General features: G+C 39.4%; 1 protein-coding gene across 3 annotated transcripts; it reads right to left on the bottom strand.

Annotated features, from left to right (window-relative positions):
• Positions 1-208: 208 nt before the first annotated feature.
• Capsl (calcyphosine like) lies at positions 209-27,962 on the bottom strand. 3 transcript variants are annotated; one of them, XM_090331170.1, is made up of 5 exons: positions 27,835-27,962; positions 17,853-17,989; positions 12,660-12,837; positions 11,724-11,933; positions 209-475 (listed from the first exon to the last, which is right to left on the bottom strand). In XM_090331170.1, the coding sequence occupies exons 2-5, from the start codon at positions 17,987-17,989 to the stop codon at positions 422-424; spliced, it is 579 nt and encodes a 192-aa protein (XP_090187296.1). In that variant the 5' UTR covers positions 27,835-27,962; the 3' UTR covers positions 209-421. The 3 variants fall into 3 exon arrangements, with proteins under 3 accessions (XP_090187296.1, XP_090187295.1, XP_090187297.1); XM_090331169.1 differs by lacking the exon at positions 209-475 and adding an exon at positions 8,046-8,212; XM_090331171.1 differs by lacking the exon at positions 209-475 and adding an exon at positions 8,560-8,633.
• Between the last annotated feature and the right edge of the window lie 7 nt (positions 27,963-27,969).

Genomic DNA, 27,969 nt, shown 5'->3' with positions numbered 1-27,969 from the left:
CAACAGAATATGTACTAAGCATTGGTTTTGCATTGTTAACCTGTGCTTAGGCAATGGCATTAAGAACAAAGATATAGGCCATTCTTACTCTAAAGATTGCCCATTATTTATCTACAAAGAGTTTATTTCTTTCCCATCACTTTCACTTTTAAAAAGAACAAACAGCTAGGTGCTGGTGGCTTATGCCTGTACACACACACACATACACACACACACACACACACACACACACACACACACAGAGAGAGAGAGAGAGAGAGAGAGAGAGAGAGAGAGAGAGAGAGAGAGAGAGAGAGAGAGAGAGAGAGAGAGAGAGAGAGAGAGAGAGAACAAATGTAGCAGGAATCCTTCACTCTTCCTTTAGCCCCTCCCATTCCTAAGACCAGCAATAGTTACACTAGACCCATGATCCTAGAAGTACTCAGGTCGGCCCGCTGGGAACTTGATTGGCTTGCTCCTTGGGTACAGTCCATCCCTGGAAGAAAAGGCACATTCACAGCATATTCTCAAGGACTCATTTTTGGCTTATTTTTAATCTTGCGAGATTACAATGAGATTTCAAAGAAGATATTTCACCACATATAACCAAAACATCATTCCAACAGCATCTTTAACAGATCCAAATGTACCATTAGGGAAACGAACTGTAAAAGAAAGCAAGATGTGTAACATGTTAAGAAGAAATATGACAAGAGGAAATACATTTCACAAATACCTTAAAACAAAACTAGATATATTCTTGTATTATAATGTTTGCTGTTCCCAACCTTAAGCCGAAGAGTCAAATAAATCATGTTAATTGCAGTACACAATCTGAAAAGGTGAGGAAATGATAAGTTGCATTTTATTAATTAAAACATAGGTGAACTAGGTGGATGACACATACCTGTAATCCCAGCACTGCAGAGATTGAAGAAGGAGGATTGTGAGTTTGAGGCTAACCTGCTACACATAACAAAACACCTTAAAAAAGAAAGAGAGAGAGAGAGAGAGAGAGAGAGAGAGAGAGAGAGAGAGAGAGAGAGAGAGAGAGAGAGAGAGAGAAGAAGAAGAAGAAGAAGAAGAAGAAGAAGAAGAAGAAGAAGAAGAAGAAGAAGAAGAAGAAGAAGAAGAAGAAAGGGAGGGAAGGAGGGAGGGAGGGAGGAACAGCAAATACATAGCTAACCTGGTAGCTCAAAAATGACTCAATCTCTGATTCCTAAATATTATAGCCCAAATGATATACATTAAGATAAGTTCCATTCATATGTATCTGAAATAGAGCTAGGTACACTGAGGGGATTGGGTGGAGTCTGAGACATGGGGAAAATAAGGAAAGGTGTGATATTGATATCAAGATGCAGTGTGTTCAAAAAATAACATGTCATATTCTCTAAAAACAACCCCTTGTGCAAGAGTTAAAGGTAATTTAAAAATCAGAAAGCCAAGTTTCTGCTTTCAAAACTAATATAGCTCACCATTAGAATCCTTTCATGCTTACATTATAAGGTCCATGGAATTTTTTTGTTTTCTTTTTTTAATTTTTATTTTATTTAGTCTATAGAATTTTTTTAACCAAGCAAAATATTAGTTTAAAATAGATCTTTATTCAATTTCTACTTTAAAATACTATAAAAAGAAAATTTACTTACAGGAATATTTCTTTTTTACAGGAATATTTCACTGTGCAGAAAAAAAACTTGAGCTACAATTATATAATAAATATCACTAATTATTGAGGTGTGATTTTTTTGAAAAGGGATGTGGGAATGTATACATTTATTATGCAAATAGGTATCTCCAAGGACCTGTAAAATATATGAGTAAAGGGAGAAATAGTCTATTAGTTGTTCTTACTTCACTGAATTACTTAGCAACTTGCTTTCCTTTTCATTTTTAGTGTCGATAAATAAAAGGGAATTCTCACTCAAGCGCTTTCCAAATTACTTCAATTAATAGGACAGAATTCTCAGCGATTTACAATATATACTTTTCAGCTTCAATGATCCATCTTAAATGGATGTTAAATGATGTTGCTAAAAGAGATTTTCGACATGACTAAGTGTGAAACTTGTGGAATGGTATTTTACTTTCCAGTTCCCTTGGAAACGAAAAGAATGGTCTAGGTTTAGTAAGGTAAGGTCAGGCATTTGATAATAACCAGCCAGAGTCTATATAGCATTTTATCCCATCAACCTGGAAAATCTACAACTCATGAAAGCCCTGGAGGAAACAAGCCACTTTGTCATCTGTCGTTTTCTATCTCTATTTCATGCCCTCATTCTGTGCTAACACTCTCAAAGAGCTGTCATCAGTTTCTACTTGTGGCCTGGGTGTTTCCAGGAGACCAGTCATCAGACTTCTCACATTGAAGATCAAGATATTCCCAAATCAATAAAAGTCTGAGTGTCAAGCGTTAAGGTTCAGTAAATTCTGCTATTAAGGAAAAATATCAGAAGAATTGAATACAAATAACAAAGGCCATCTCATTTTGAAGTTATCTTTTTCTGGTGCAAGATGTAAGATCCATATCAAAATCTCAACTGATGGGTAGCTTATATTTTCAGAGGGCTCCATGCCTGAAGAGCAACCTGGCACTGAAATTTTCAAAGGGAAACAAACTGGCTTTGGAGAGGCAGGTGTGAGAAGTAAAACAAGAAGGACTTGCTACTCACAAAGAGGAAGGGCTGTTTCACCACAACCTCCCACCACCCCAACCAAGACAGCAGAAAGAATTCTCACACAGTCTTCTCAGAAGCCCCATCAATCATTTGTTTATATGTCCTTTAACAGATTTCACCTATCATCTATTTTAGACCCATCTACTTTAGACATTAACTCAGTGGGATTTTCTATTCAAATACAAAACGAAAAATGCAAGTTGTCAAACAGACCAATTGCATGGTAATCTAGTTTTACCCATGATAAACTTTTTTAAAATCTGGGTCATATTATTTTCAAGGCTAAGAAATGTTGCTTCATTTAATAAGTTCTTAATTTAAAGGGATTTGACACTTCTTTTTTTTTTTTTGAGTCATAAGCACTTCTTTCTTTCTTTTTCTCTTTCTTTTTTTTTTTTGGCAGTCCTGATACTTGAACTCAGGGTCTGAGCACTGTCTTTGGGCTTTCTCAAGGCTAGAGCTCTACCACTTGAGCCACAACACCACTTCTGGCTTTTTCTATATATGTCGTACCAAGGAATCGAACCCAGGTCTTTGTGCATAGTAGGTAAGCACTCTACCACTAGGCCAAACTTACGGTCCCAGTCATAAACATTTCTAAGTCTTAAAACATTGTTGTGTCATTCAATACATTCTTAATTTCAAAAAAACAGAGAATTATTCAAAAAATAGTCAATAATTTCCAACTTGGAAAATCAGAATTTGCATATTTTCCATTTTAATGAAAGTAGATATGCAGAAATCTGGGATGTGTACAAGGCCAAGGGTGTTAATACGATTTCATGAAGCAGGAGTAGTAAGGCACCCACACATCATCCCGCACTTATTTAACCCGATCTCTGCACTTAATTATCAGCCTAACAGACGATAGTTGTTAGTAGACTCAGGCTTGTACTCTCCTGGTTCAGTGAGGCAATCTACACTGGCCACAAGAATTGAAAGGATAAGAGAACTATTTGCCATCAATAATAGGTGATTGTGTTTATGTTGAATTGATAGAACATGTACCTTCATTAAATTTAATGTACAGTTACTCAACACAATGACATATAAAGGGTTCCAACTCTCCTGGCTTCGGAGGCTGAACGCCATTTAGGAAAGAGAATTTTAGCACCAATGATTCCCCACCCTCTTTCTGCCTTCTTTTATTTTTTTCATGTATTTTTATTGTAGTTAATAGAAGGATTACATTATATTCACCAGATAGAAGGTATATTACTTCACATACATTGATACCCTTTCTCATGTTGCCTTCTTTTATTTATTAGCAACTATAGGTTGTTAGTTTGACTTGAAAACCATTGATCTTGTTTGCATTTCTTTTTTTTTAACCAGTCTTGGGCCTTGAACTCAGAGCCTGAGTACTATTCTTGGGCTTTCTCAAGTCTAGAACTCTACCACTTGAGCTGCAACACCACTTTTGGGTTTTTTCTATGTATGTGGTATCAAGGAATTGAACCCAGGTCTTTTTTTTATTATTGTAATTAGTAAAAGGGTTACATGATATTTGCCAGATAGAAGGTGCATTAATTCGCATACATTGATACCCTTTCACATGTCTTGTGAACCCAGGTCTTAGTGCATGTCAGGCAAGCACTCTACCACTAGGCCACATTCCCAGCCTTGTTTGCATTTCTTTTAACTCACTGCTCTGGCTTCACAAACTAGAAAGCGTATGTAGGTCAAAAAGTAGTTTTATATATAGGATGGATTTTGGCCTTTAAACCATGATGCAAGCCAAGTTAATCAACAGCCTACATGGAAGGTGCCCAGCTCTACCTTCAAGGCACTGTTTAGATATGAAACATGACTTCCAAACCAAACAGGGCAAGTACATTGCCATCCATCCATATTATGACCTGAGTTAAGATGCTAGTGCAAATCAGTTCACAGACTGGTGAAGGAATCCTTCCTCAGTTTATAATTCAACACATGTCAGATTTCTCATTTGTACTGTGAATGTACTTTAAGTAAAATGCACACAAATTCTTGCTGGCAGCCCATTCTTTGGTGTTCTTACAAAGGCTTGCCTTGAATAAAGTTAGAAACCCAGACCTCAGTGTTGTTGTAGGTGGTTTGTTCTCATAGATCCTGACTTTTTATATTTGGCTTATTCACTAATTTCCTATAGGGGATCCAGGACCAACAAAATGTGTTCCTGAGCAACGTTTTCTTTTCCCTTTACATGTGGGAACTAAATTTGGCTTATAAACTTGTAAGTAAATCCACTGGGTGGTAAGCAAATACACATGAATGTATTAACTGAAACAATAGAGTCAAGGGAGAGCTCAAATAGTTACTTAGAAATTACTTAGACGGTGAAAAATCAAAGTTTAGCAAAATAAAACACCAGAAAATGAGTATTGGAAATGGATAGAGTAGGGTAAAGGGGAAAGAGGGGGATGAACGAAGAGGAGAGGAGGGGGTAGAATGCATTCAAGAATCCAAAGTATTTGCTATAAAATTAAGAAGCATGAGGGAAGGAGTGTATAGGGGAGGCATGGAATGTTGAAAGGGGTGGAATTGGTCAAGATATATTCATAAACTGCTTTATTAAGTGACAATTCCTTTGTACAACTACTTTAAAATAATTTTTAAAAAATTTAAAAGACTTTTTTCTATGCTTTATCACCTAATGGGTTAATTTTTAGATTATGGAATGGAATAATGTTTTAAAAATGGGTGGTAAACAAAGAGGAAATATATCCATTAAATTGTTCACAAAATATTTTTTCAAATGATTCTTCTCTATTTCAACCATGGCTACTAGAAGTAGGACCAAATAAAGATCCATCTTATGATGCCAGAAATCAAAGATTAGACTGAGAATCAGGTTGTGATCTTTGACCATCAAATTCTTAAGAAATCTTGTTCCCAGAAGGTAAGACTTCATAGAATCTCATTCATGGGCTCAGAACCTAAACTGCAAGAAGCAATTGCAAAAGTCAATTAAACATGACCAGATACGCTGTGGCACAGGTTATCTGCACTGAAATCATTCTGCCCTATGAGCACATGAGACAGGAAGCAAAGTATCACTGGGGGAAACAACGCTGATAGCTGCAGCCAGACCCAGCTCAGAATCACATGCTCACTCTGGAGTCCCAGTTAAACAAAACATGAGTCATAACTAGAACCAAAGTCACAGATCTCTTAGTGCTGTAGGCTTACAATCAATCGTCTACACTCAGGAAGCAGGGGATCTCTCCTTAGCCACAATTTGCATGATTCTAGCTGCAAAAACACATGAGTATTTTTTTCGCACATTTCTTCATCATTTCTTTTGGCTTTCGATATAATGCCTACATATTTCTTCATAGCATTTGGCCCTGATTAACCTATCAAACTCTGTTTAAGCATAGGTAATAAGTACAATGGAAAAGCAGATTTATATAACTGATTCTTTAAAAAACTAGTTTCCTATGACATGCCAAATCTCAAGACAAAGATCCCTTTTTTAGTCTGCCACTAGGACAAATGAGTTGAATCTTACAACCCAGCTATATACTCCAGTGGTGCTGGTGGCTTATGCCTATAATCCTAACTACTCAGGAAGCTGAGATCTAAGAATCAGTTTGAAGCCAGCCTGGGAAGGAGAGTCCGTGAGACTCATATCTTCAATCACCAGAAAACTGGAAGTGGTGCTATGGCTTGAAGTGGTAGAATGCTAGCCTTGATCAAAAGAGCTCAAAGACAGTGACCAGGCCCCAAATTCAAGCCCCATGACCAACAACAACAGGAAAAAGAATAATTGAAAAAACAAGTATTCTATTAAATGGTTGTCATAATTCTCATCTGGAAGTACTTGCTTTCATGACTCTTAATTTAATAAGATCTTGATAAGATCTTGATCTCTAGTTCTAAGTCTATAAAATAAAATGTAAATAAATGAATTAGCATAGAAATGGCAAGTGAGATCTGATCTTAAATCCAGACTCACAAACACATAAAATCTAGGATGATTATGATTAGATTGATTGTAACCATTTGGTTCAGGTACCTGGGCTTGAATTCAGTGCCTTGAATTCTTACTCAGCTTTGTTGATCAAGTGATATTCCACCACTTGATCCATGCCTCCATTCTGCCTTTATTTTTTGCTGATTGTTTTGGAAATGGAGCCTAACAGACTACTGTCCAGGCTGGCTTTGAGCCATGATCTTCCAGGTCTCAGCCTCCTGAATAGCTGTGCTTAGCTTAAATATTCGGGATCTTATAGGAGACCATTGAATCAATACATATCACTAAGTCTGGGATAAGTGCAACCACAATCACAGTACTCTTGAATAACAAAGGTACCTTCAGCACTGCAACAAAAGGCTGCCTATTGTGATTCTCTCCAAAGCCACAAACACAAATTGTTCACAGCAAGAGCCATAGTTTGAGTATCTATTTGAATAAGTATTTTATATTATTCAATAGACAGTAAGTATTTGTTTGGATTTCAAAGACAGTTAAAAGAACCTTAGCATGTCAATTAGCCTTTCATGGGAAGATTCCCACATGTCAACAATAGGACACTAGAGTTTAGTGCTTCATGGCTTTAGTCCATGAAGTATCAAAATGGATAATCTGCCTTAGAATATGCTTCCATCTAATCCAGGTCACATCCAGCATCTTTGTGCTAATGGGAACACTAACATGATTGCCAAGTGCAGAGGAAAGAGAGGCAGGCATTCCACCAGTCCCACAGCTTGAGACATTCCACATAAAATCTGAGCTCACAGCCCAGCCTCAACACTTTAACCACAGGAATACATTAAATAGTTCTAGATCTGTTTTTCAAATAAATTGCCACTACTTTCACATCAATGTTTAATATGCAAAGAAAGGAAAAGGAAGAAATAAAGGAAGAAAAAAAGGAAGGAAGGAAGGAAAGAAGGAAGGGAGGGAGCGAGGGAGGGAGGGAAGAAAGGAGGGAGGAAGGGTAAGAAGGAGGGTGGGAGGGAAAGAAGGAGGAAGGGAAGAAGTCAGCTTATATCTATTGACCAAACTAAGGTTTACATGCTCAAGATGCAGTTGCAAGAATTGAAGTTAACATGTAGTTTCCTCTGGCCCGCAAATTGGAACTGAAACATATACAAACAGAAGTATTCGCTCACCTAAAAATGGATTATCTAAAAGGAGGTCAAGAGATATGTTCTGATTAATTAAAATATTAAAGTGTTTGTAAGTAACCAAAGAGGAAATTCAAAGTTGATTAGACACCTTCATGTATCATCTGTAACTCTTGGAGCTTTCTAGATGTAATTTTATTCCATCCATATTCTAGAGACAAGCTCACAGTTTATTATGTGGTGAGTTTATATCTGTCTTTTCCCTAGCCCTAGAAAATGCTGTGTGTTGACAAGGAAAAAATGCTGGAATAAACATGACAGCAAATATGATCCTGGTTTTTGATCTGAGATTTAATCATTGGTCATTCCCCAGTCTTGGTTCCAGGGTCTTGCATTTAAAGCTTCCAGGCAGTTGTCATCATGACAATGAAGTACACATCAGTGTCAATAGATGCACTCACACCTGCATAGTAATTCATGAATTCCTCAGGGGTCACCTGCAGAGAAAAAGTTTAAAATAAAAACGAAACTTTGCTTCCCGCTCTTTCAAGGGAGGCCCATTTTTACTCTGTGAAGAGAAGTGGCACCATTGTCATCCAGGAGGCTTTGTGTGAGTGTGATCATGAGTGAACTAAGTTAAGAAAAAGCAAAGTTGAACATGGTAAGAAGAGTGGCTCAGAGTGGGAGAGGAAGAAAGTCTTGAAAGCATCACAAACAGGCCTAAATGGAAGGAGAGGGGCGAGGATTAGCTTCTCTCTAAGAGAAAAAGCCATTTGGCTAGGATGCCTGAGACTGCAACTCAGAAAAGGAAATACAAGTTTTAGAACTGTACTTCATATTGTCTTTCTGAGATATGCCAGAAACATGCCCTGTGTCAGAATAAGTCATATCTCACCTTTCAAACAATGGAGTTCTGCCCTGTAGGTAAAGAACACATTTCTAGTAAATATACCTGGTTTATACATGTTTCTAAGATACGAATTACTCATTCAAGGCTCAGAGTGAGCAAAAACATTACTTCTTGTTCCTTCCCTCCTACCCCAACCCAGATTGTCTCTTTATCATATGGCTATTACTGTCTCAAACAACGTGCTTCTCCATGATAGAATTTTATGTTGTTTTCATTCTGGAAAGAGGGATAAAAAAAGTTTCCAGTGTTACGTGTTGCTGGGGAAAGAAGGTGTATGTACTCTAATGCAAGCATTAGAATGTGAGTAGTTGAATCAGAGTAACAATTATCTTCCTGGTTGACAAACGTCCATGGCTAGAGAATTTACCCAAAGCAATAGATTATCTATTATGATAAGATGAAGAAAAATGATGTAAGCTATTTAGGAAATTCATTTTGTCTGGTTAACACCATTATTAGCACTCACGGGGAAGGGAAATCCATAAGTAACTAAAAGCTGTCAAGTCCATGGCAGCATACTTTTCTCCCTCCAAATCGTTAGAAATGTGCCTCTCTTCTAAAAAAGGGTTAAGTGTTGCCAGGGCCTAGTGGCTCATGCCTATAATTCTAACTACTCAGACGCTGAGATCTGAGGCTTATGCTTCAAAGCCAGTCTAGCCAAAAGTTGTCCATGAGATTCTCATCTCCAATTAATCAACAAAAAGCCAAGAGTAGAACTTGGGCTCAAGACTTAAAAAAACTTAAAAAAAAAATCCAAGTGAGATCATAAGGTTCTGAGTTCAAGCCCCAGTGCTGACACCAAACAAGAAAAAATCAACATAGGTGCTCATTTTCCTTCTTTGCTGAGAGTATAAGTGCAAAAAAAAATTTTTAAATCAAAAAAATCAGTTGTTCCTCTTGTGCCATTCTCCAGCCCCACCTTGTAAAACAGCAGAAGACTTTAGGAAAGAAGGCACTGGACTGAAACAGTACTGATGCTGTGCTCATCAGCAGTCTATAACACAAACAAGTAATATACACACCACAGGTAATTATGCTCTTTTTGAGAGAATTTTTCAGTTCCTCTGTATCATCAATTCTTGGTGTACTTAAAATATGATCAAAAAATACAAATGCTTGAACCACTTTTCATAAGTATTTCCATTATCTTCTTTAATTGAGACAGCCCTGTAAAGTCTTTTCACATAATGCCCATTTAATAAGGGGTCAATAATTTTGCAAAGTTTGATCATCATGCTACATGAGGCTATTGTAGTCATTAAAACAACCATTTCTGAATATTTGAATGCTAAAGATCTCAAATATGATTGTGTATAAAAGTCAACTGGCTTATGTACTAAATATGCAAATTATTGAGTTCCACATCCCCTCAAAATATCAGACTTTTGTGGTTCCACAGGGCAGCCAGCAATCTGAGTTATCAATATATGCTGCTGACGACATTTGCAAAGATTTCGATATTATTATAAAGTGTTTGATATTCAGATGACATCAAATGCTGGAACTGAGACAACCTCAGTAACCTTTTGAGTAGTGGAGTGATCAGTGTGGCTGATTAAGATAAACGTCAAAAGAGGCAGAACTGGGAACTTGAATCATAAAGGGCTACTCTGGAGTTAAAAGAAGAGCAACTGAGGTTTCCCCAGGGAATAAGGAGGAACCATCTGCAGAAGGAAGCAAAGACACCAGGTTCCATAGAGAATTGGGCTAATTAGGGGAAGTGGCAGTTGGCTATTTTTCCACTGCCATCTTAAAGATCAAAGGCCAGTAGTACAAAAAGAAACACACAGTTCTGTTATTTCTGTATGAGGTATTTAGCTTCCTTACAAAATCTAAGCTCCCTTTTCTTTATTTTTATCTGCCTCCACAATTGTGCAGCCTAAATAGTGGATACTTTTCCATCCTTGACTGTAAGAGAAAGGTCCCTTTTCTATCCTACTTCTAGGACTATTCATAAACTTTCATAGGAAATATAGAGGGAAATTCCCTTTAGAAGGGGGAAGCTCATTTCTTCTTCCCCAAATCATGATTTCTTCCCATCTTCTTTCTCATTTACTTTGACTGGTATGGCCAAAGGGTTAAGAAGTAACACACCCCAAGATACTATTGTCAAATGAAGTAAGAAAAGGAACCTCTTCACAATCATCATAGCTCTTTGGTCACTAAAGAGCAGAAATGGGGATTTTTGTGTTATGGATGTTGGTAAAAGTTTACATTTTCATCTTAGCCTAGACAAAATAATGGAGCTATAATCCCTTACCATCCTACATTTTTTGTTAACTTGAAGGTAATGACTAATGAAGATGGGGTAACTGCTTTTATTTTCTAGTTCTCTGTAACTTAGAAATGCAAGTTAATTTTAAAGCATACTAAAGAATGAATCAAGGTGAATTACATTTTGCCAGTTTGGGGGCTTGAACTCAGGCCCTAAGCACTATCCTTGGAGGACTTTATCAAGGCTAGAGCTCTACCACTTGAGCCTCAGCACAACTTCTGGCTTTTTCTATGTATGTGGTACCGAGGAATCAAACCCAGGTCTTCAGGCATGCTAGGCAAATACTCTACCACTAAAGCCAAGCTCCTGGCCCCAAATCAAGATAAATTCCTATCTCTGGCATTCCCTTTACCCAACGCTGCCTCTCAAAGGTATTTCGCTCAAATGAGGGGACACATGATGGCCAGTTACAAAAATGTAAGTGGCACCAAACACTCGCAAAGTCCTTGTGCCACTGTTCCTCCAAATTGAATTACAGTTTCATTTTAAAACTCACCATGTTGCATTGTGGTCTAGTCATGGGGTTTTAACCAGGTGACCCAAGCCATCCCATGACCAGGAAATAAGTGAAGAATCAAGTCAAAATATCACATGCTCACCTGATTCATATAGATTCCCTAGCAAACATATGTGTCTGTCTGTGTATTTGAAATGTTTCATTGCTTTAGTTTCCAACTTTCTAGAGGTTTCTAAATGTATTCTCCAGTTCTTAAGCAATCTAGTATCAGTGTGTTGAGATGGTTAAAATGTTTTGAATCAACAATCTAGCTATTGAAATTTTAAGTTGTACACAAGTAATTTCATGAATCTAATTCACACTTACCAATCCATCTTTGTCATAAGGTGAATCAAAGTTATCCAGAAATTTCCTGAAGACTTGTTCTTCTGTCCATTCTCCATTCTGGTACTTCGGATGGTGTTTTACATTATACACCCCACGAAGGTCTTCAATTGTTATAACACCATCTCCACTCTTGTCTAGCTTTCTAAAAGCTTTCATAATTACTTCTTTCCTGGCTCTGGACATTGGAGGCTAGATAAATAGGAAAATACATTTTTTGATGGGTCATGGGGCTTGAACTCAGCACTGTCCCTGAGCTCTTCAGCTCAAGGCCCCACTTCCTGGATTCTAGTGGTTAATTGGAGATAAGAGTCTCAGGTCCTTTTGTGCCCACACTGGCTTTGAACCTTGATCATCAGATCTCAGCCTCCTGAATAGCTAGGATTATAGGTGTGAGTTACCGCACTCAATGAAAAATACATTTTTTTTATTTTTTTATTTTTTGCCAGTCCTGGGCTTGAGCTCAGGGCCTGAGCACTGTCCTTGGACTTTCTCAAGGCTAGAGCTCTAACCACTTGAGCCTCAGCACCACTTCCGGCTTTTTCCTATGTACATGGTACCAAGGAATCGAATCCAGGTCTTCATACATGCTAGGCAAGCACTTTAACCACTGGGCCAAACTCCTGGCCCGTGGAAAATACATTTTTATGCATCCAAATAAACTCTTCTTTACTATGTGATAGAATGTATTATTCCATTTGATGATATAAAATTATTCCTATACCTATGAATAGAAATGCATTATAATTGCCTCAACAAATCCTTCAGCCTATTTTCATCATCCTCAGCCTACCCCCTGCACAAATTGCTCACAACTTCTGAATCACAAAATCTCAAACTAACCTAATCAAACCATGTGAAAAAAACAAAACAAAACACCAAGCATGGCAGAGAACACTGATTCACAGGGCCACTTACTCTTAATGTGAGAAGAAACTCATTGAAGTCTATAGTTCCATTTCCATCTTTATCAAATCGCCGGAAAAGTTCTTCTGCCTCTTCCTTTTCCATGACGACAGCATAATCATTTAACCCTTTCAAAAATTCTTTGAAATCAAGAGTTCGGTTGTTATTGTCATCCATAATTCGAAACACTCTGAAAAACATACACACACATGAGAGAGAAAAATAATCACCACAATGCAGAAAGTATGTGGATTCAAACAAAAACCACTCTATGGGTTGACTTTTATTTTCTGTTTTCTTTTTTGCAAGGATCTGGGTACTATCCTTTAATTATTTTGATCAAGACCCATGCTCTGCCACTTGTGTCACAGTTCCATTTCTGGCATTCGGTTTCATTGGACTTTCCTGTCCAGGCTGGCTTCAACCTGGGATCTTCAGATCTCAGCCTCCTATGTAGCTAGGAACACAAGCCTGAGCCTGTGTTGTTGTTGTTGTTGTTGTTTATTTGGGTTTTGTTTGATTTTTTTTTTTTACATAAAGTACAGAAGTCTTAGACTTGTGTGCTCTCTCCTGGCAAAACTGATAAGGTCTCCAGAACCTAGCATAGAATGTAAACATAGCCTCTCATTTTTTAAAATGTATTTCTACAGAGCACATAAAGTATATAGATACTGTTTTAGTTATAGGACGCCTCAGTTAGAAACATGCCTCGTGGTGATTGTTGTCCTTAATGTACTATGTTATCTCTCATCTCTTTTGTTGTCCCTTAGTTATCTCATATTGTTACAGTATTTTACCTTGTTATCTGATATATTGTATATATGCTTATTTGGTTATTTGAAATAGGATAGGGAAGGGGGCAAAACAAGATAAGGGGCAGGGTGGGGGGAGGGAAATGGGGACGAAGACATGAGAAAGGGTATCAATGTTTGTGAAGTAATGCACCTTCTATCTGGTGAATATAATGTAACCCTTCTATTAATTACAATAAAAATATATGAAAAGAAGTCTGAGAATGGAACTAAGGATTAAACCCATGCCCTTCTATTAATTACAATAAAAATATATGAACAAAAAAGAAAAAAGCCAGAAATGGTGCTGTGGCTCAGGTGGTAGAACTCTAGCCTTGAGAAAGCCCAAGGACAGTGCCCAGGCCCTGAGTTCAAGACCCAGGACTGGCAAAAAAAAAAAGATATTCTTAGGAAGTATATCCAGCTAGCAAAATAAAACATTTTTGCCTTAGTAAGTAAAAACAGTTTTTATTTTGAAAATATATAAATCCCTTGGTAAGAATTAAATATTAAAATGTGGCTCAACAAGTCTATATCATTTCAAGTTCTGTCTTTCGCCAGCTCCTCACCTCTTTCCCAGCTTTATTTTTTTTCCCTATAACATGTCCCCTCTTTGTGTTATGTCATGTATTTTATTTAGATGCTTAATTCTTGCCTCTCCCAGTAAATGCCTTTGTAAAGCATAGAGAGGGAGTTCATTCTTATTCAGGCTGTATCTCCAGTACCTTCTACACTGTCTGGATAAGTATTTTTTGAATAAAAAAAAAAAGAAACATGCCTCATGATATCTGAATATGCTTGGCCACTTTCAAATACATGGTACCCATATTACTATCTTCTGTGTTTAATTTTAATGCTTCAGGTCCTTCTATTAATCTTGTCCTACCCTCTTAGTATATTAACCATAATTCTTTCTCCTCCGCCAGCTACCACCACCCTCACCACAGCTCTGAGTATTTTTTGTTTTCCCAGCATTGTAACAGACTTTTCAATTAGGATTCAGAAAACACACCTGGATTTCAAGATCTACTGCTAAAACTGGGTTGTGGTCTTAGGCATGGCTTTCAATTTCTCTGAATCTCTCTCACTTTTCTACAAAAGTTAATCTTTAATTCCCTCAAGTTAATAATGTGTCAGTTTTGAGTCAAAACTTAACTTTTCTCTGTGCTAAAAAATAATTTTTTTTGCCAGTCCTGGGTTTGAGCTCAGGGCCTGAGCACTGTCCTTGGACTTTCTCAAGGCCAGAGCTCTACCACTTGAGCCTCAGCACCACTTCCGGCTTTTTTCTATGTATGTGGTACTGAGGAATCGAACCCGAGTCTTCGTGCATGCTAGGCAAGCACTCTACCACTAGGCCAAACTCCCGGCCCGCTAAAAAATAATTTTATACATCAGATTCATACATCATTGAGTTTCACATTTCATTAAAAAGAATAAAACAGATAGGACTGTTGAATGCACTTTGAGTAAGTGCATTAAGTAGACTAAAACATAGTTTCCACAAAGGCAGAATCCTTGACTGTTTTGGGTGACTACAAGGTATTTCCTATGTAGCAGTCACTTTACCAATATCAATTAACTGGATAAGTGAATGAATTGACAGACAAATAAACATCAGTGATACAGGAAATGCACTGATCAGTTCCAAGTACAATCAAAGTAAATGAAATAAAAAAATCATTAAATCTCCTCATATAATTCAACAGACCATTGATTAGGTGCCAAAATTTGACTAAGCCCTGAGAGATGGACCATACAGGTAAATAGTCAGCCTCTGATCTAAAGGAACTTAGTGTAAGAAAGAAAAAGGAGGGAGAGAGAGAGAAAGGGAGAGAGAGAGAGAGAGAGAGAGAGAGAGAGAGAGAGAGAGAGGAGAGGAGAGATGAGAGAGAGAGAGAGAGAGAGCGGGAGCGTTCGGCTGGCGAGGGAGGTCGGCGAGGGAGCGGGCTGCCCGAGGGCTCGCCGGACGAGAGAGAGAGAGAGAGTCCTCTCTCGTCTCCCACCTCAACCCCATATGCCATGCCCCCCCCATGAAACCATAAGAATGATCTGTAGCTTTGTGTGATGAATTTCAGGATGACAGCAGTTTATTTTTCCTTGAAACATCTGGGAGAACTGGGGAGACGATACTGAAGAAGAAAAAGTTGAATTCATATGGAAAATTGAGTTGTCTACAGAAGAATCTGAAGAATATTTTAATCATCTTAAATTCTAAAGAATTTGAGCTTTCTTTTTAAGTTTTTAAAACATTACTGCATGGTTTTCATGGGAAATGATGCTACCAAAGTAAAGCCCAAGAAACCTCTAGACATGCAAAGTTGAATGAGTTGGAGGACTGAAAGCAATGGTACCAGTAATACTATAGAAGTATGGAATACTACAGTGTCCAGGAAACTATACTGGGTATCTTAACGTGAGCAATCGAGATAAAAAAAATTTTAAATGAGATCACAAGATACTGTAAATGTACAGTCATCAGTGATGAAGATAATTCTCAAGTTTTTAACCCAGAGAGTTATGAGAATGGTGATACCATTGAAATCATAGGAGCTGTGGAGGGACCTTTCTTTCCAGGAAAGGATGATAGATTTTGTTTTGTACTGTTTCGTTTTAGACAAATTTACTGGCTAGCTGATGAGTTAACCAATTAGCTGGTGTTTTTCTAGATTAAAAAGATGCAAATTCTGACATGAATTTAGAGCTCAAGAGAGAACGTAACATCAAAAGTGAGCTAAATCAAGAGTGGGCAGTTTCTGAGGAATTAAAGCTATGAGGTGCAGAAACTGGGGACATATCTATGTTTCTCAGACAACTGGCAATGACTGAGAAAGAATATGTACTGTGGAAAATTACTAGATACCAATATCAAAAAGGAAAAAGATAAAGGTATAAAAGTAAGTCATCCTGATCTTGACCAGAATAAAGATGTAAGACAAGATGGGAAGGTTGTTATAGGAGCCAACATTTCCAAGAAAAATGAATGGCCTGGGGGTTGGAAATTGGTATTATGCAACTTGAAGAGATGTCCTTCAGAGACAGGATTGGCAAGAAGCTGAAAAATGAACAAAGAAAGGTAATATTTCTCAAGATTTTCAGTGACACTAAAAAAGTAATCTTGGAGGTAGGGGCAGAGAAATAGATGCCCCCACTTGAATTGAGAAGAAACTTCAGGAAGCAAAGGCCAGTAAGACAGAAAGAGGCAAAGAGAACATTTCATTAAAAGGCTATGGGTAGTTGGGCGTCAGTCCAGAAGTCTCTTACCTCCAATAAACTATTCAGAAAAAGCTGCAAGTAGTGTGTGGCTCAAATGGTAGAACACAAACCTTGAGCAGAGGCTCAGCTATAGCTCCCAGGCCCTGAGTTCAAGCCCCAGGACTGGCAAAAAAATAAAGGTTATGAATGAGATAATATCTATTTACAGTGGAAGGGCTAAGATTCTGTGAGGGTATATTAGCACCAGCAGGTAGAGATGGCACAAGTTGCAAGAAGGATTTGATTGCATGGAGTGCAAAGCAGATTTTCTCAGAGAGTGTGAGGTGGACTAAGGATGGAAGAGATAGAACTTAGGGTGATACAATATTGAAGGGATGTAAGATGATCTTTCCATTGCACTATAACCACTTGGCCATAGAGTCTATTGATAATACCTGGGTCTGCCATTTGTCTGAGATTTAGGATTATTCAAAGAGATACCCCATGTGCCCTGCCTCTGGCTGGCTATGATGCCTTTTACACCTCTGGGTCAAGTCTGAAGGCCAGAGCCAATGGAATCCTGCACTTGCCTTGCATTCAACTTCTTACATCACTGAGAGGCCTATTTACTAGATGTTTACTTTCCTTAACTCTAAGTTCTCCAAGGGGCCTGGAGAAGCTTGCTCACTCAGGAAGCTATCAAACATGCACAAGGCCTGCCCCGTGGCAGACACTTGATTTAGTTGGTTCAAATACCCAGGTTTTGTTCACTAGGCTCATGTTTTCTTCTCTCTTGGATTTCTCAACCCTGAGAGCTACTCACACTATCAGAGAGTACGAGTATAGGACACACCCCCATGACAGCCCTACAAGCCCTGAGCTGTCAATCATCCCACAGGAAATCCAGGCTCTCAGGGGTGAGAGGTGACTGTGCACAAGAACTCAAAGTTCAGTCATTGGGGCTGGGCTGCTGTTCCTTTCCTTCCTCTTGCACCCCATCTTCAGGGGTGGCCTCTCTCATTGTCCTGCTGAGTGTGTCTACTATACAGACAGGGGCCACCCGCTTCTGTCACCAACACAGGCTTTGCTAAATCAGAGATGAAGACCAACAACAAAAAACCTGTCACAAGAGACATGATTTGCTTAAGCTTACATAGGTGGTATTAGTCTCTCCTAGCCATTTTCAATATTCTACTTCCTCTTCAGGTCTCCCCCATCCTACCTTCCAAGTCCTTTGATACCTGCAGAGCCCCTGGCCAGGCACTGCAACCTCAGTCTTTCAATGGGATCTGTGGCTGTGGTGAGCTTTTTCTTGGACTGGATTGCCATCTCTCTGTCGTGGCGAGCTGTCCCAGCCATCTGGAAGGAGAAACACAGCGTGGGAGGGGAGTTCAGGCCTTGGGGAGACTGTAGGCTAGGTGGCCTCATGAAGGAAGAAATTTCCAGTTCTCTTTGTCATGAATTGTTTATTTCCCAGAATTCCCATTTAAGAGCTGTGCTAATTGTGTGACTGGCATAGTTACTGCATACTTACCTAAAAATACCTATGTTCTCTAAGTGGGACAAGAGCTTGAATGAATAGCTATCCCCAAGTATGCTTTCATATTTCAAAACTCCTCTTAGTTCCATACAAAAAAAAAATAAGTTCAGCTGGGGGTGATGGTTCACGCCTGTAATCCTAGCTACTCAGGAGGCTGAGATCTGAGGATGAAAGTTCAAAGCCAGCCTGGGCACAAAAAGACCTGAGAGTCTTATCTCCAATTAACCTCTAGAAAACTGGAAATGGGGCTTGACTCAAGGGTAGGGTAGTAGCCTTGAGATGAAGAGGTCAGGGCCAGTACCCAGGCCCAGAGTTCAAGTCCCATGACCCCCCCACACACACACAAAAGTTCATAATAGGACGTAAGAGGGTACCAGATAAGGGGAGACAGAGAATGGGAAGAGGCTATATTAGGCAGAGAAAATTAGAATAAATCAAGGCACGTATATCCAATGGAAGTGACACACAAACCCCTTATTCTGTATAATTAAGTTAATACAAAGTAAGTATCTAATTTCTTTACACCCTCACTTATAGTTTATCTCTTTATCTAGAATGCTCTATATTTTCTTCACCCTGTTTCTTCTTGTTTCCTAACTCTTTTTTGCTACCTGTGTTTCACTGAAACTCTCCACACTTAGACATAGATGATTTTTACCAGTAACCATTATATTGTTATGTCTGCATTGCTTGGCAGGTTAGTGTACACTAACAACTGACAAGGAAAAAAACCTCTCTCTCTTTCTCTTCCTCTGGTTGTCTTACTTCCTCTCTTTATCCATTTCTTTCTTTTATTTCTCTTTCTCTCTCTTTCATACACACACACACACACACACACACACACACACACACACACACAAAGATTTTTTTTGCCAGTTTGCCTGTTGTGTTTGAACTATTCAGAAATAAAAGTGAGTGTGGGAAAAGTGGTTTTCTTAGTGGTCCCGGGAAGCAAGTCCCCAGCTCCAGAATTCTTGTAGAAGTGGAAAAAATATGAAACTAAGAAGCTTGGTGAACTGAGTTCTAATCCTGCCTCTTTAACCCACCCCTGGTAACATCTGAGTCAGTCTACAAACCACTTGTCTCCTGGGCAATGGGCATGTTTGGTTAGATGATCTTTAAATTGTTCCAGAACCTACTAATCCTGTGAATGTGTCCACTTACTGAATCAGAAGACCTAAAAAAATCAGATTACTTCAATCAGCCAGACAACAATGTGGATCCTAGCACTTCAGTATTGAGAATGCAAAACCTTTAAAGATCATCTGAAACTACATGTTCACTTTTCACAGCTGGAAAGTAGTTTAGACTTCATCTTGCTGCTCTAACAAAGTACCTGAAACCAGGTGATTTACTTTTCAAAATGTTGGAGTTAATTTGGCTCATAGTTCTGGAGACTGAAATCTGCACATGGCATAATTACCCGTGTGGGCCACTTCAGGGCCTTTCTTGCTATGCCCATAAGCATAGCTACAGCATGAGCAACCTGCACTCCTGAGCAAGTGTGATGACACAGTTTCTCTGCTTATGAAACTACACTTACCATCATGGCAACTCCATCCTTCCAACCTCACCTAATCTATGTATATCTCAACAGCGCCATCTGCAGGTACCAGTACCATGAAATTAAAGACTCAGTTTCTAACATGAACTTTGGAAGACATATAACCAGACAGAAGCATTGTCTCAAGTACCTGGCCAACATCAAATCCTGGGCTTTTAATTCCCAAGCAGGAATTTCTTTTTATTCCACCAAATCTCTGAAACAGTATAGGAGAGATCCAAAGAGCAATCTGATGTTGCTCTGTCATAAGTAAACAAGGCAGGGGCAAGGAAGACAAACCACTGAGAGTCCAGTGTCTGCTCTCTGACATCGAGGCCATCCAGTGGTGATGTAGCCTATTCCTATAAAATCTAATTTGGTAAGTTTGAAAAAAAATTGCATTCCTTCCTGTCAATCTACCTAAAATTTGAAATGCCCATTTAACCATCACATTAAATCATTTATTCACTCAATTCATCAACAAATAAGTACTATGCATTCTATACTACTTTCAAGGCATCATGCTGAGCAGAAACTGGCAGGATGATAGAATACGTCAGAGAAGCAATCTCTTGAATAGCTAAGAATGTTAATTCATTTGAGTCTGAAAGATTGCAAGAGCTGCAAGTTTAGAAGAAGCAAAATCTCTGGTTAGGGAAAATACTCAAACCTCTAAGTTTTGCATAATGCAACAGGCTGTAAGGCATAAGTCTGTCCCCGAATGCATCACAAATGCAGCACTGCTCCTGGAAAGACTATCCAGCCAGGCGAGTGCAAGGCTGAACAGGGGCTCCCACTGTGATATGTATGCCTGCAGCACCACCAAGTGTTGACTCAGTGTCTGCACATTTCTATGGCCACGAGTGCCATTTCTTCCATAGACAGCCAAGACTAAACAGTCTGAACACTGCACACAGAGTTATGCATGGGGCAAACAGTAGAGACAGAATTAACAGCTTGAGGTGAATGCTTCACCTCACTATTGAGCTGCAACAAATCACAAAATTATAACTGATATGGCTTTGGAGTGAGGCCTTTTGAAGGTACCTCAAAGGTGGTGGTGTTTGAGCATTCATCCCAGAGGAAGATAATAGTTACTGTGATGGTAAAAGGATAAGGAGTATGGCATAGTTTAGATAGCAGATGCATCAAAGGCTTAGACCCGGTAATTGGAGTACTGCAAGGATTTTAGTGTGGAGACTAAGGGGTACAGGAGAAGGGAGATGAAGAGTTGTAGAGATTGGGAAGGAAAATTGGAAGCAGAAACAAAATCTGTGGAAGGAGGAAAGGCACAAGTTCACAAAGAGCCTGAGACAGGGAGTTCATGTGGGGAGACCACAACAGTTCCTTATAAGAAAACGGCTCCACTGGCAGCAGCGTGAAGAACCTACAGGAAGTGGGAAGGTGTGGCCTGAAGGACATTATTGTCTCCAATCTGCTGCCTAGGTGATGTGGACAGAGAGAGATGGAGACATTCAAAACAGCAGGTGACTGAATAAGCAAGCTGAGAGGAAAGAAGGACCTGACAGCCAAGCTCTTGCTTGACATTCTCCACTCTATCCCCAGTGGCCGATGGGAAATGACACTCTCTCAGCAGTGAAAGGCAGAAGGCTCAAGGCTGGGGCAGAGGCTGAATGGAGCAATCAGCAGTAAAGGCAGAGGAGGCTCTGGCTCTGGCCTCACTTCCAAAGCTCTATGCCTGCCTGCAATTCAAGGGTCCTTGTAGGATGGAATGTGAAACACTGAAAAACACACCAAGGTCTGTCATGTCATGATTTTCAGGAAGGTTCTGGGACAGATAAGCTGATCCTTGGAAGAAGAGAAGAGCAATAAAACTGGAGTCTGTATTTTTATTGGTTTGTCTTTAGTTCCTCCCAGTGGCAAAAAAAAACCCCTAAAACTAAATAGTCATTCTCTCTCTCTCTCTCTCTCTCTCTCTCTCTCTCTCTCTCTCTCTCTCTCTCTCTCTCTCTCTCTCTCTCTCTCTCTCTCTCTCTCTCTCTGAATCTATCTTTAGTTCATAGCTAACAACCTGTGAACCCCAAAGTACATCTAATTATTGAAGAGGCCACACTATCATAGACCCTCACAGCAGAGCCCCCAAGCCAAACTGTTCCACAACCTCTTACTGTGAAAAACAACCACAACAAAAACAGAAATGCTTTACCCAGTCTCTCAAGCAACCTATCCCTTGTTGTTTGAAAGCACAGAGGACAAAGCAGCAAAGTATGTTTGAAGAGAACGAAGCGACTACATGTGGGTGAGGAGGGGGGGATTTCGATGAACAGAAGCACAGGAAAGGCAGTGATGGGGAGGGGAGTGCTTCTATTGGACCTATTGAGGAGGTCCAATAAGCTCTGCCAGATCAGCTAATTCTTGCTAATCCGTATGATTTTTCCCCAAAGGATTACTTTCCCTCTGGATGCTATCAAGCCCATTTTCCTCACCGCCAGACTGTGGAATGATTTTTACCTGAAGACTATTTTTAGGCATTATATGGACCATTTTCAATAAAAAGGGGCTATAATAATGCCACGTAATTTACAACCATCTACTAAGTGAAAAGAAGAAGGGAAAGAGACAATGCAGGGGGCAGGCTGCTGACTCAGCAGCCTCCTCAGCTGAGGAGGGCCTCACACTAGTTCTGAGAAAATGGAAAACATTTTCTTCCCCTCAAGTCTGCAACTAAGCCACAGCCTCTCCCATCTCTGCAGGCTCAGCCTGGATCGTGAGAGGCAAAACATTTTCTCAAAGGGAAGGAGGCCTGAAGAGAATTCTTACAGTTTTACGTCCCATCAGTATCCATTTTGAATACAAGTTTAAATCTTTCCTGTCATGTCACACATGAAAGAGGCTTCAGCTATCATCACACTAAAAAGGTTCAAGCCAGGGCCAGAAAAGCAAGCTCAGAGCTACCTCTTTCTCTTCAGCAGTCTAGAGTTGTGTCTTTTAAATAACCCATCCAAATTTTAACATAAAGGGGTGTTGGATCTTGTCAAATGCCTTTTCTGTGTCTATTGAGACAATCATGTGATTTTTGTCCTTGCTCCTGTTGAAGTGTTGAATTATATTAATTGATTTGCGTATGTTGAACCAGCTTTGCCTCCCTGTGATGAATCCAGTTTGATCATAGTGTATAATTTTTTTTGATGAGTTGTTGTAGACGGTTGGCCAGTATTTTGTTGAGAAGTTTTGCATCGATGTTCATCAAAGAAATAGGTCTATAGTTCTCTTTCTTTGATGAATCTCTGTCTGGTTTGGGGATGAGGGTTATACTGGCTTCATAGATTTTGGTAAGGAAGCTTCATTTTCAATTTCGTTGAAGAGCTTGAGGAGTATTGGTGTGAGCTCTGCTTTGAAGACCTTATAGAATTCAGCTGTGAATCCATCTGGCCCTGGGCTTTTCTTAGGTGGAAGTTCTCTAATTGCCATTTCTATTTCAGAGCTTGAAATAGGCCTGTTGAGTTGGCTTAGTTCTTCTTGGTTCAGTGTGGGTATGTTAATATTGGCTAGGAATTCATCCATTTCATCTAGATTCTCAAATTTGTTGGCATAAAGGTTTGAGAAGTATTCCCTCATGATATTCTGGAGCTTGGTAATTTCTGTTGTGATATTACCATTTTCATCTGCGATTTTGTTTATTTCGATATGCTCTCTTCTTTTTTTGGTAAGATTTGCTAAGGGTTTGTCAATTTTGTTAATTCTTTCAAAGAACCTACTCCTTGTTTTGTTAATTCTTTCTATAGTTTTTTTGGATTCCAAATCATTTAATTCTGCTTTGATTTTAATAATTTGCTTTCTTCTACTGGGATTAGGGTTGGTTTGTTGCTCTTTTTCCAGGAGCTTAAGGTGACAATTTTTCCAACTTGTTGTTGTAGGCACTCAGCGCTATAAATTTTCCTCTGAGTACTGCCTTTGCTGTGTCCCAAAGGAGTTGGTATTTTGTGTGCTCCTTACTGTTAAATTTCATAAACTGTTGGATGTCTGTTCTGATCTCTTCGATGACCCATTGGTGATTCAACAATGTGTTGTTCAATCTCCATGAGTTACAGGGTTTTCGTTGGTGGAGATGTGTGTTCAGTTACAATTTGATGCCTTTGTGGTCTGAGAGTGTGCATGGAATAATTTCAGTGTTTCTGAATGTGACCAGGTTTGTTTTATGGCCTAAGATGTGATCTATTTTGGAAAACGTTCCATGTGCTGCTGAGAAAAACGTATATTGTGTTGTTGCTGGGTGGAATATTCTGCAGATGTCTGTTAGATCTAGTTGGTCTATATAGTTGTTCAGTTCTAAGGTTTCTCTGTTGAGTTTTTGCCTTGTTGACCTGTCCATAGGTGAGAGTGGTGTGTTAAAGTCACAGATCTATGTATGGTTTCAGTGTAAGTAAAGTTTGCTTGATGAAGTTTGGAGCACCGGGATTGGGTGTGTAAATATTTAGGATCGTTATGTCTTCCTGGAGGAAAGATCCCTTTAGTAGTATGTAGTAACCTTCTTTGTCTTTTCTTACTAATTTTAGTTTGAAGTCTATTTTATCTGATATGAGGATGGCAACTCCAGCCTGTTTATGGGGGCCGTTAGCTTGATAGAGTTTATTCCAACCTCTCACTTTCAAAAGATGATTGTTTTTTGGGTAAGATGTGTCTCTTGAAGACAGCAGAACGATGGATCTTGCTTTTTGATCCAACTAGACAGCCTATGCCGTTTAATTGGAGAGTTAAGTCCATTGATATTGAGAGTTAGGATTGAGAGATATTTATTAGGTCCTACCATTTTTAAAAGCTTTTATTAGGGCCTGTGTCTTGACAGTTCTTGGGGTCCTTGTCTTAAAGTGTCTTATATCTATTCTTTTATATATACTGCTGGTCCTTTTCCATCTTTCTCTTCTCTTCCTCATCTGCCTCCTCATTCTACCCCTCCTTCCCTTTCTTTCCCAACCCAGGCTTCCTCCTCCTCTTTCCTCCTCCCTTCGTCTTCTTCTTCCTTTTTCCTCCTCCCCACCCTCTGTCTCCCCAAGAGTGGACTCTCAATAGGACTGCCCTCCTAGCTCCTTACACCATCTTTGTTTAAGTAATCTTTGTAATCTTATACCATCTTTGTAAGTAATAAACCTTGAACATGTTCCTACTGTGGTGCTTTGTCAATTTTGCCCCTCTCAGTTAAAGCGGCACAGCCTTCCCCAGACCAGGCTTTCTCAGGATGGCAGGGAGAATGCTAAGTCACACTCCCAGGACTAGAGTAGTGGTGAGGCTGAGGAACGCATAGATTGGACACAGGATGCATGAGAGCCACAGGGTATCTACCAGTTTAGACAAGGTCTCATGAGAAAGAGTCCTGCTGGTGGGATAGACAACAAGTGACCCACCCACAGGTATGAGAGGAAGTACTATGATGTCCATAACTACTCTAGCTTCATGGTTCCATTTCCATACATGTACATAACACATATTGGTGCTATTCACTACCCTTCTCCCTGCCTCTCCACCTGACACCCCCCATGAGTATGCATATGCCAGACATGTTTCACCTTTCTATCATTCATTTGTGTTACAGTACATGTGCATTGTTCTAAGGGGCTTCACCATGACACTCACATATGTATATACTACTCCTTAATGAGCCTCATCCCACCCCGTGCTCATTTTCCTTGACCTCTGACCCTCTCTTATTCACCCAACAGCTCTTAATGAGTTTGGTTTTGCCATCTTCATTCAATGTATTTTTATATCATGCACTAACATTCTCTCTATTCCAACTCTAATCCCTTCAAGCATGCATCTGCCTAATTCATAAATGGACAAATTAACTCCCTAGAAGAAGTATAATTGGCCATTAAATACATGAATAAATACTGGTTGAACATCTGAAAAGATTTACAAATCAAAACAACATTGAAATTTCATCTCACTCCAGTCAGGATGAAAGAAGATTACACTCTAAGAGACCAATTTAACTTCGTGAAGTTTCAATTACAAGTGATTTTCTAGGCTCTGAATACCAGCTACTTCAAAGGTCATTTCACTCCTCCTTTTCTCTTATGAACTACCAGTTGGATGGTCATGAGAACAAGTTCTGGCCAGAGAGACACAAATAGAAATATGGAAGGAAGTCTCTGGAATAGTTCTCCTGTGCCTTTTGCCTTCTTCCTGCCTTGAGTTAATATGTGATATCTGGAACTGTGACAGTCTTGTGCAATTATAAAAAGAACAGACATAGGAATCTCAACTCTACCACTTCCAAGCCCTAATGAAACTCAGTCACTGAAGCAATGTCATCAACTAACTTTCAGCTCTACATTCTTGTCATGTGAGAAACATCATTCCTTTGTATTGTTCATTGAATCCATTCTTGGTCAGACCTTCTGATACTTTTATTTTTTGTTGGTCATGGGATTTGAATTGGGCCTGGGCGCTGTCAACTCAAGAGCTCTTCAACTCAAGGCTACCGCCCTACCCCTTGAGCCTCAGTGCCGCTTCCGATTTTCTAGTGGTTAACTGGAGATCAGAGTCTCACAGACTTTAGTGCCTAGGCTGGCTTTGAACCATAATGCTCAGATCCCAGCCTCCTGAGTAGTTAGGATTACAGACCTGAGCCACCGTGCCTGGTTTACCTTCTGATACTTTTGCAGCCCAAAGTGTTCCTAACTGATACAACTAGCAAACATTTATTCCTACAGCAATTCTAGGGCTTGACCATACATATAAATCTTTTCTTGGTACACAAACTAAGCAATCCTGTGTGAGGAGATACTTTGCTCCCTTTGAACTCGGGTTGAGAAATCAAGCCCCTCCACTAGAACCTCCTCTCCCTGCAGAATTGTATTGTTAATCAGCCTTCTAGCACTTTCAACTAGGAGAGAGAGTGAGAAAATGTGTCAACCGGATAGTAAGAGACTAATGCAGCATAATGCAGCTTAATAAACCACAAAAGCCCAGGATTACAGGTTCTCCTGATAATAAGCATCCTTGAGAATGCCAGGCAGCTCAAACACTGTTTGGAATCTTGCTTTTTCTTCCCTGTGTCATTCTCCCCCTAGGCAGGCAGAGCCTTGAGTCTCTGGGGATTTCGCCAGGAAATTACTGGCAGTCCACCTCCCACAGTCACCTTACCACATACAACATCTTAAAGAAGCAGAGAAAACAACTCTCTGAAAGGTAAGCAGAGATTTGACTGAATTTGTACGCAAAGCTGAACAAATTAATAGAGCCATGAAAAAAGGAAAGTAAAATGGCTCACTTCCAAATTCCTTGTTTTCAGTGATTATGTTCTTGGAAGTAACCAAGTTAACTCAAAACTATTCCATTATTCAGAGGCAAAAAACACTTGGTCTCCAACAGTGATTTCAAAGGCCTTTCATCATTCTTAAAGACGCAAGTAAAGCCACAGCTCTGCTGGCACTGGTCCCTTTGCAACCATTAGTTACTAAATGCACTTTCTTAGTAACTATTTTGTGATCTCTTAGTGTTTCCTTTGGAGTCATTTTTCTACTTGTTGATTTTATAGCTATTTAGAAATCTAGTCAATGCTTTGCATCTCATATCCTCTTAACTCATAGTTCCAGAAGAGAGTTTGTGGTTAGAAATCTAATGTCATACTGCTAACACACCGGCCTATTAGCACATTTCAATTATAAGCTGTTGGCATATCAACTACTCATAACAACAAAAGAAGAGTCCCAGACACTGAAAACGAAAGCGTTACTCTCTTCCCATGGAAAAGAAGTCTAGAGGTATCCTAAACAACTATCAGTCTCAAAACACTAGAATCTGTTTATTCTACCTCAATTTTTACCTTCAATGGCCAAAATTCTTATCAATATTTAGGTTTTATATTAAAGAATAACCATCTACTATCTCCTTAGTGAAAATGAAAGTGATAAAATCAGCAAATACATTTTTTTTTTTTTGCCAGTCCTGGGCTTGGGCTCAGGGCCTGATCACTGTCCTTGGATTTTTCTCAAGGCTAGAGCTCTACCACTTGAGCCTCAGCACCACTTCCAGCTTTTTCTAAGTATGTGGTACCAAGGAATCGAACCCCGGTCTTTGTGCATGCTAGGCAAGCACTTTAACCACTAGGCCAAACTCCCGGCCCAGCAAATACATTTTTGAAAAATATTGAGTTACCTTAAATGCCAAACTGTTGCCACCAGTTGCTTCAAACTGAAACTATGGACTCTGCCTCTTGCATCTGGAAAATCTGGTCCCCTCCCTGTTCCTGTGTTTCTTCCTCTTACCTGCCTCTCTCAGGTGTGCTTGGCT

The sequence above is a fragment of the Megascapheus bottae genome, chromosome 4 (assembly GCF_031878675.1).
Source record: "Megascapheus bottae isolate mThoBot1 chromosome 4, mThoBot2.hap1, whole genome shotgun sequence".
NCBI classification, from domain to species: Eukaryota; Metazoa; Chordata; class Mammalia; order Rodentia; family Geomyidae; genus Megascapheus; species Megascapheus bottae.
Note: the sequence above shows the minus strand (reverse complement) of the source record. Positions and strands in the feature narration are given on the sequence as shown.

What these genes read in the sequence shown, in the direction of transcription:
- Capsl (XM_090331169.1), bottom strand. Translation starts at nt 17,989, where the DNA reads ATGGCTGGGACAGCTCGCCACGACAGAGAGATGGCAATCCAGTCCAAG. An exon ending in GGTATCAAAGGACTTGGAAG is followed by an intron (nt 12,838 to 17,852) that starts GTAGGATGGGGG and finishes TATGTTTTTCAG; the next exon opens with AGTGTTTCGAATTATGGATG. An exon ending in CTTATGACAAAGATGGATTG is followed by an intron (nt 8,213 to 11,723) that starts GTAAGTGTGAAT and finishes TTTTCTCTGCAG; the next exon opens with GTGACCCCTGAGGAATTCAT.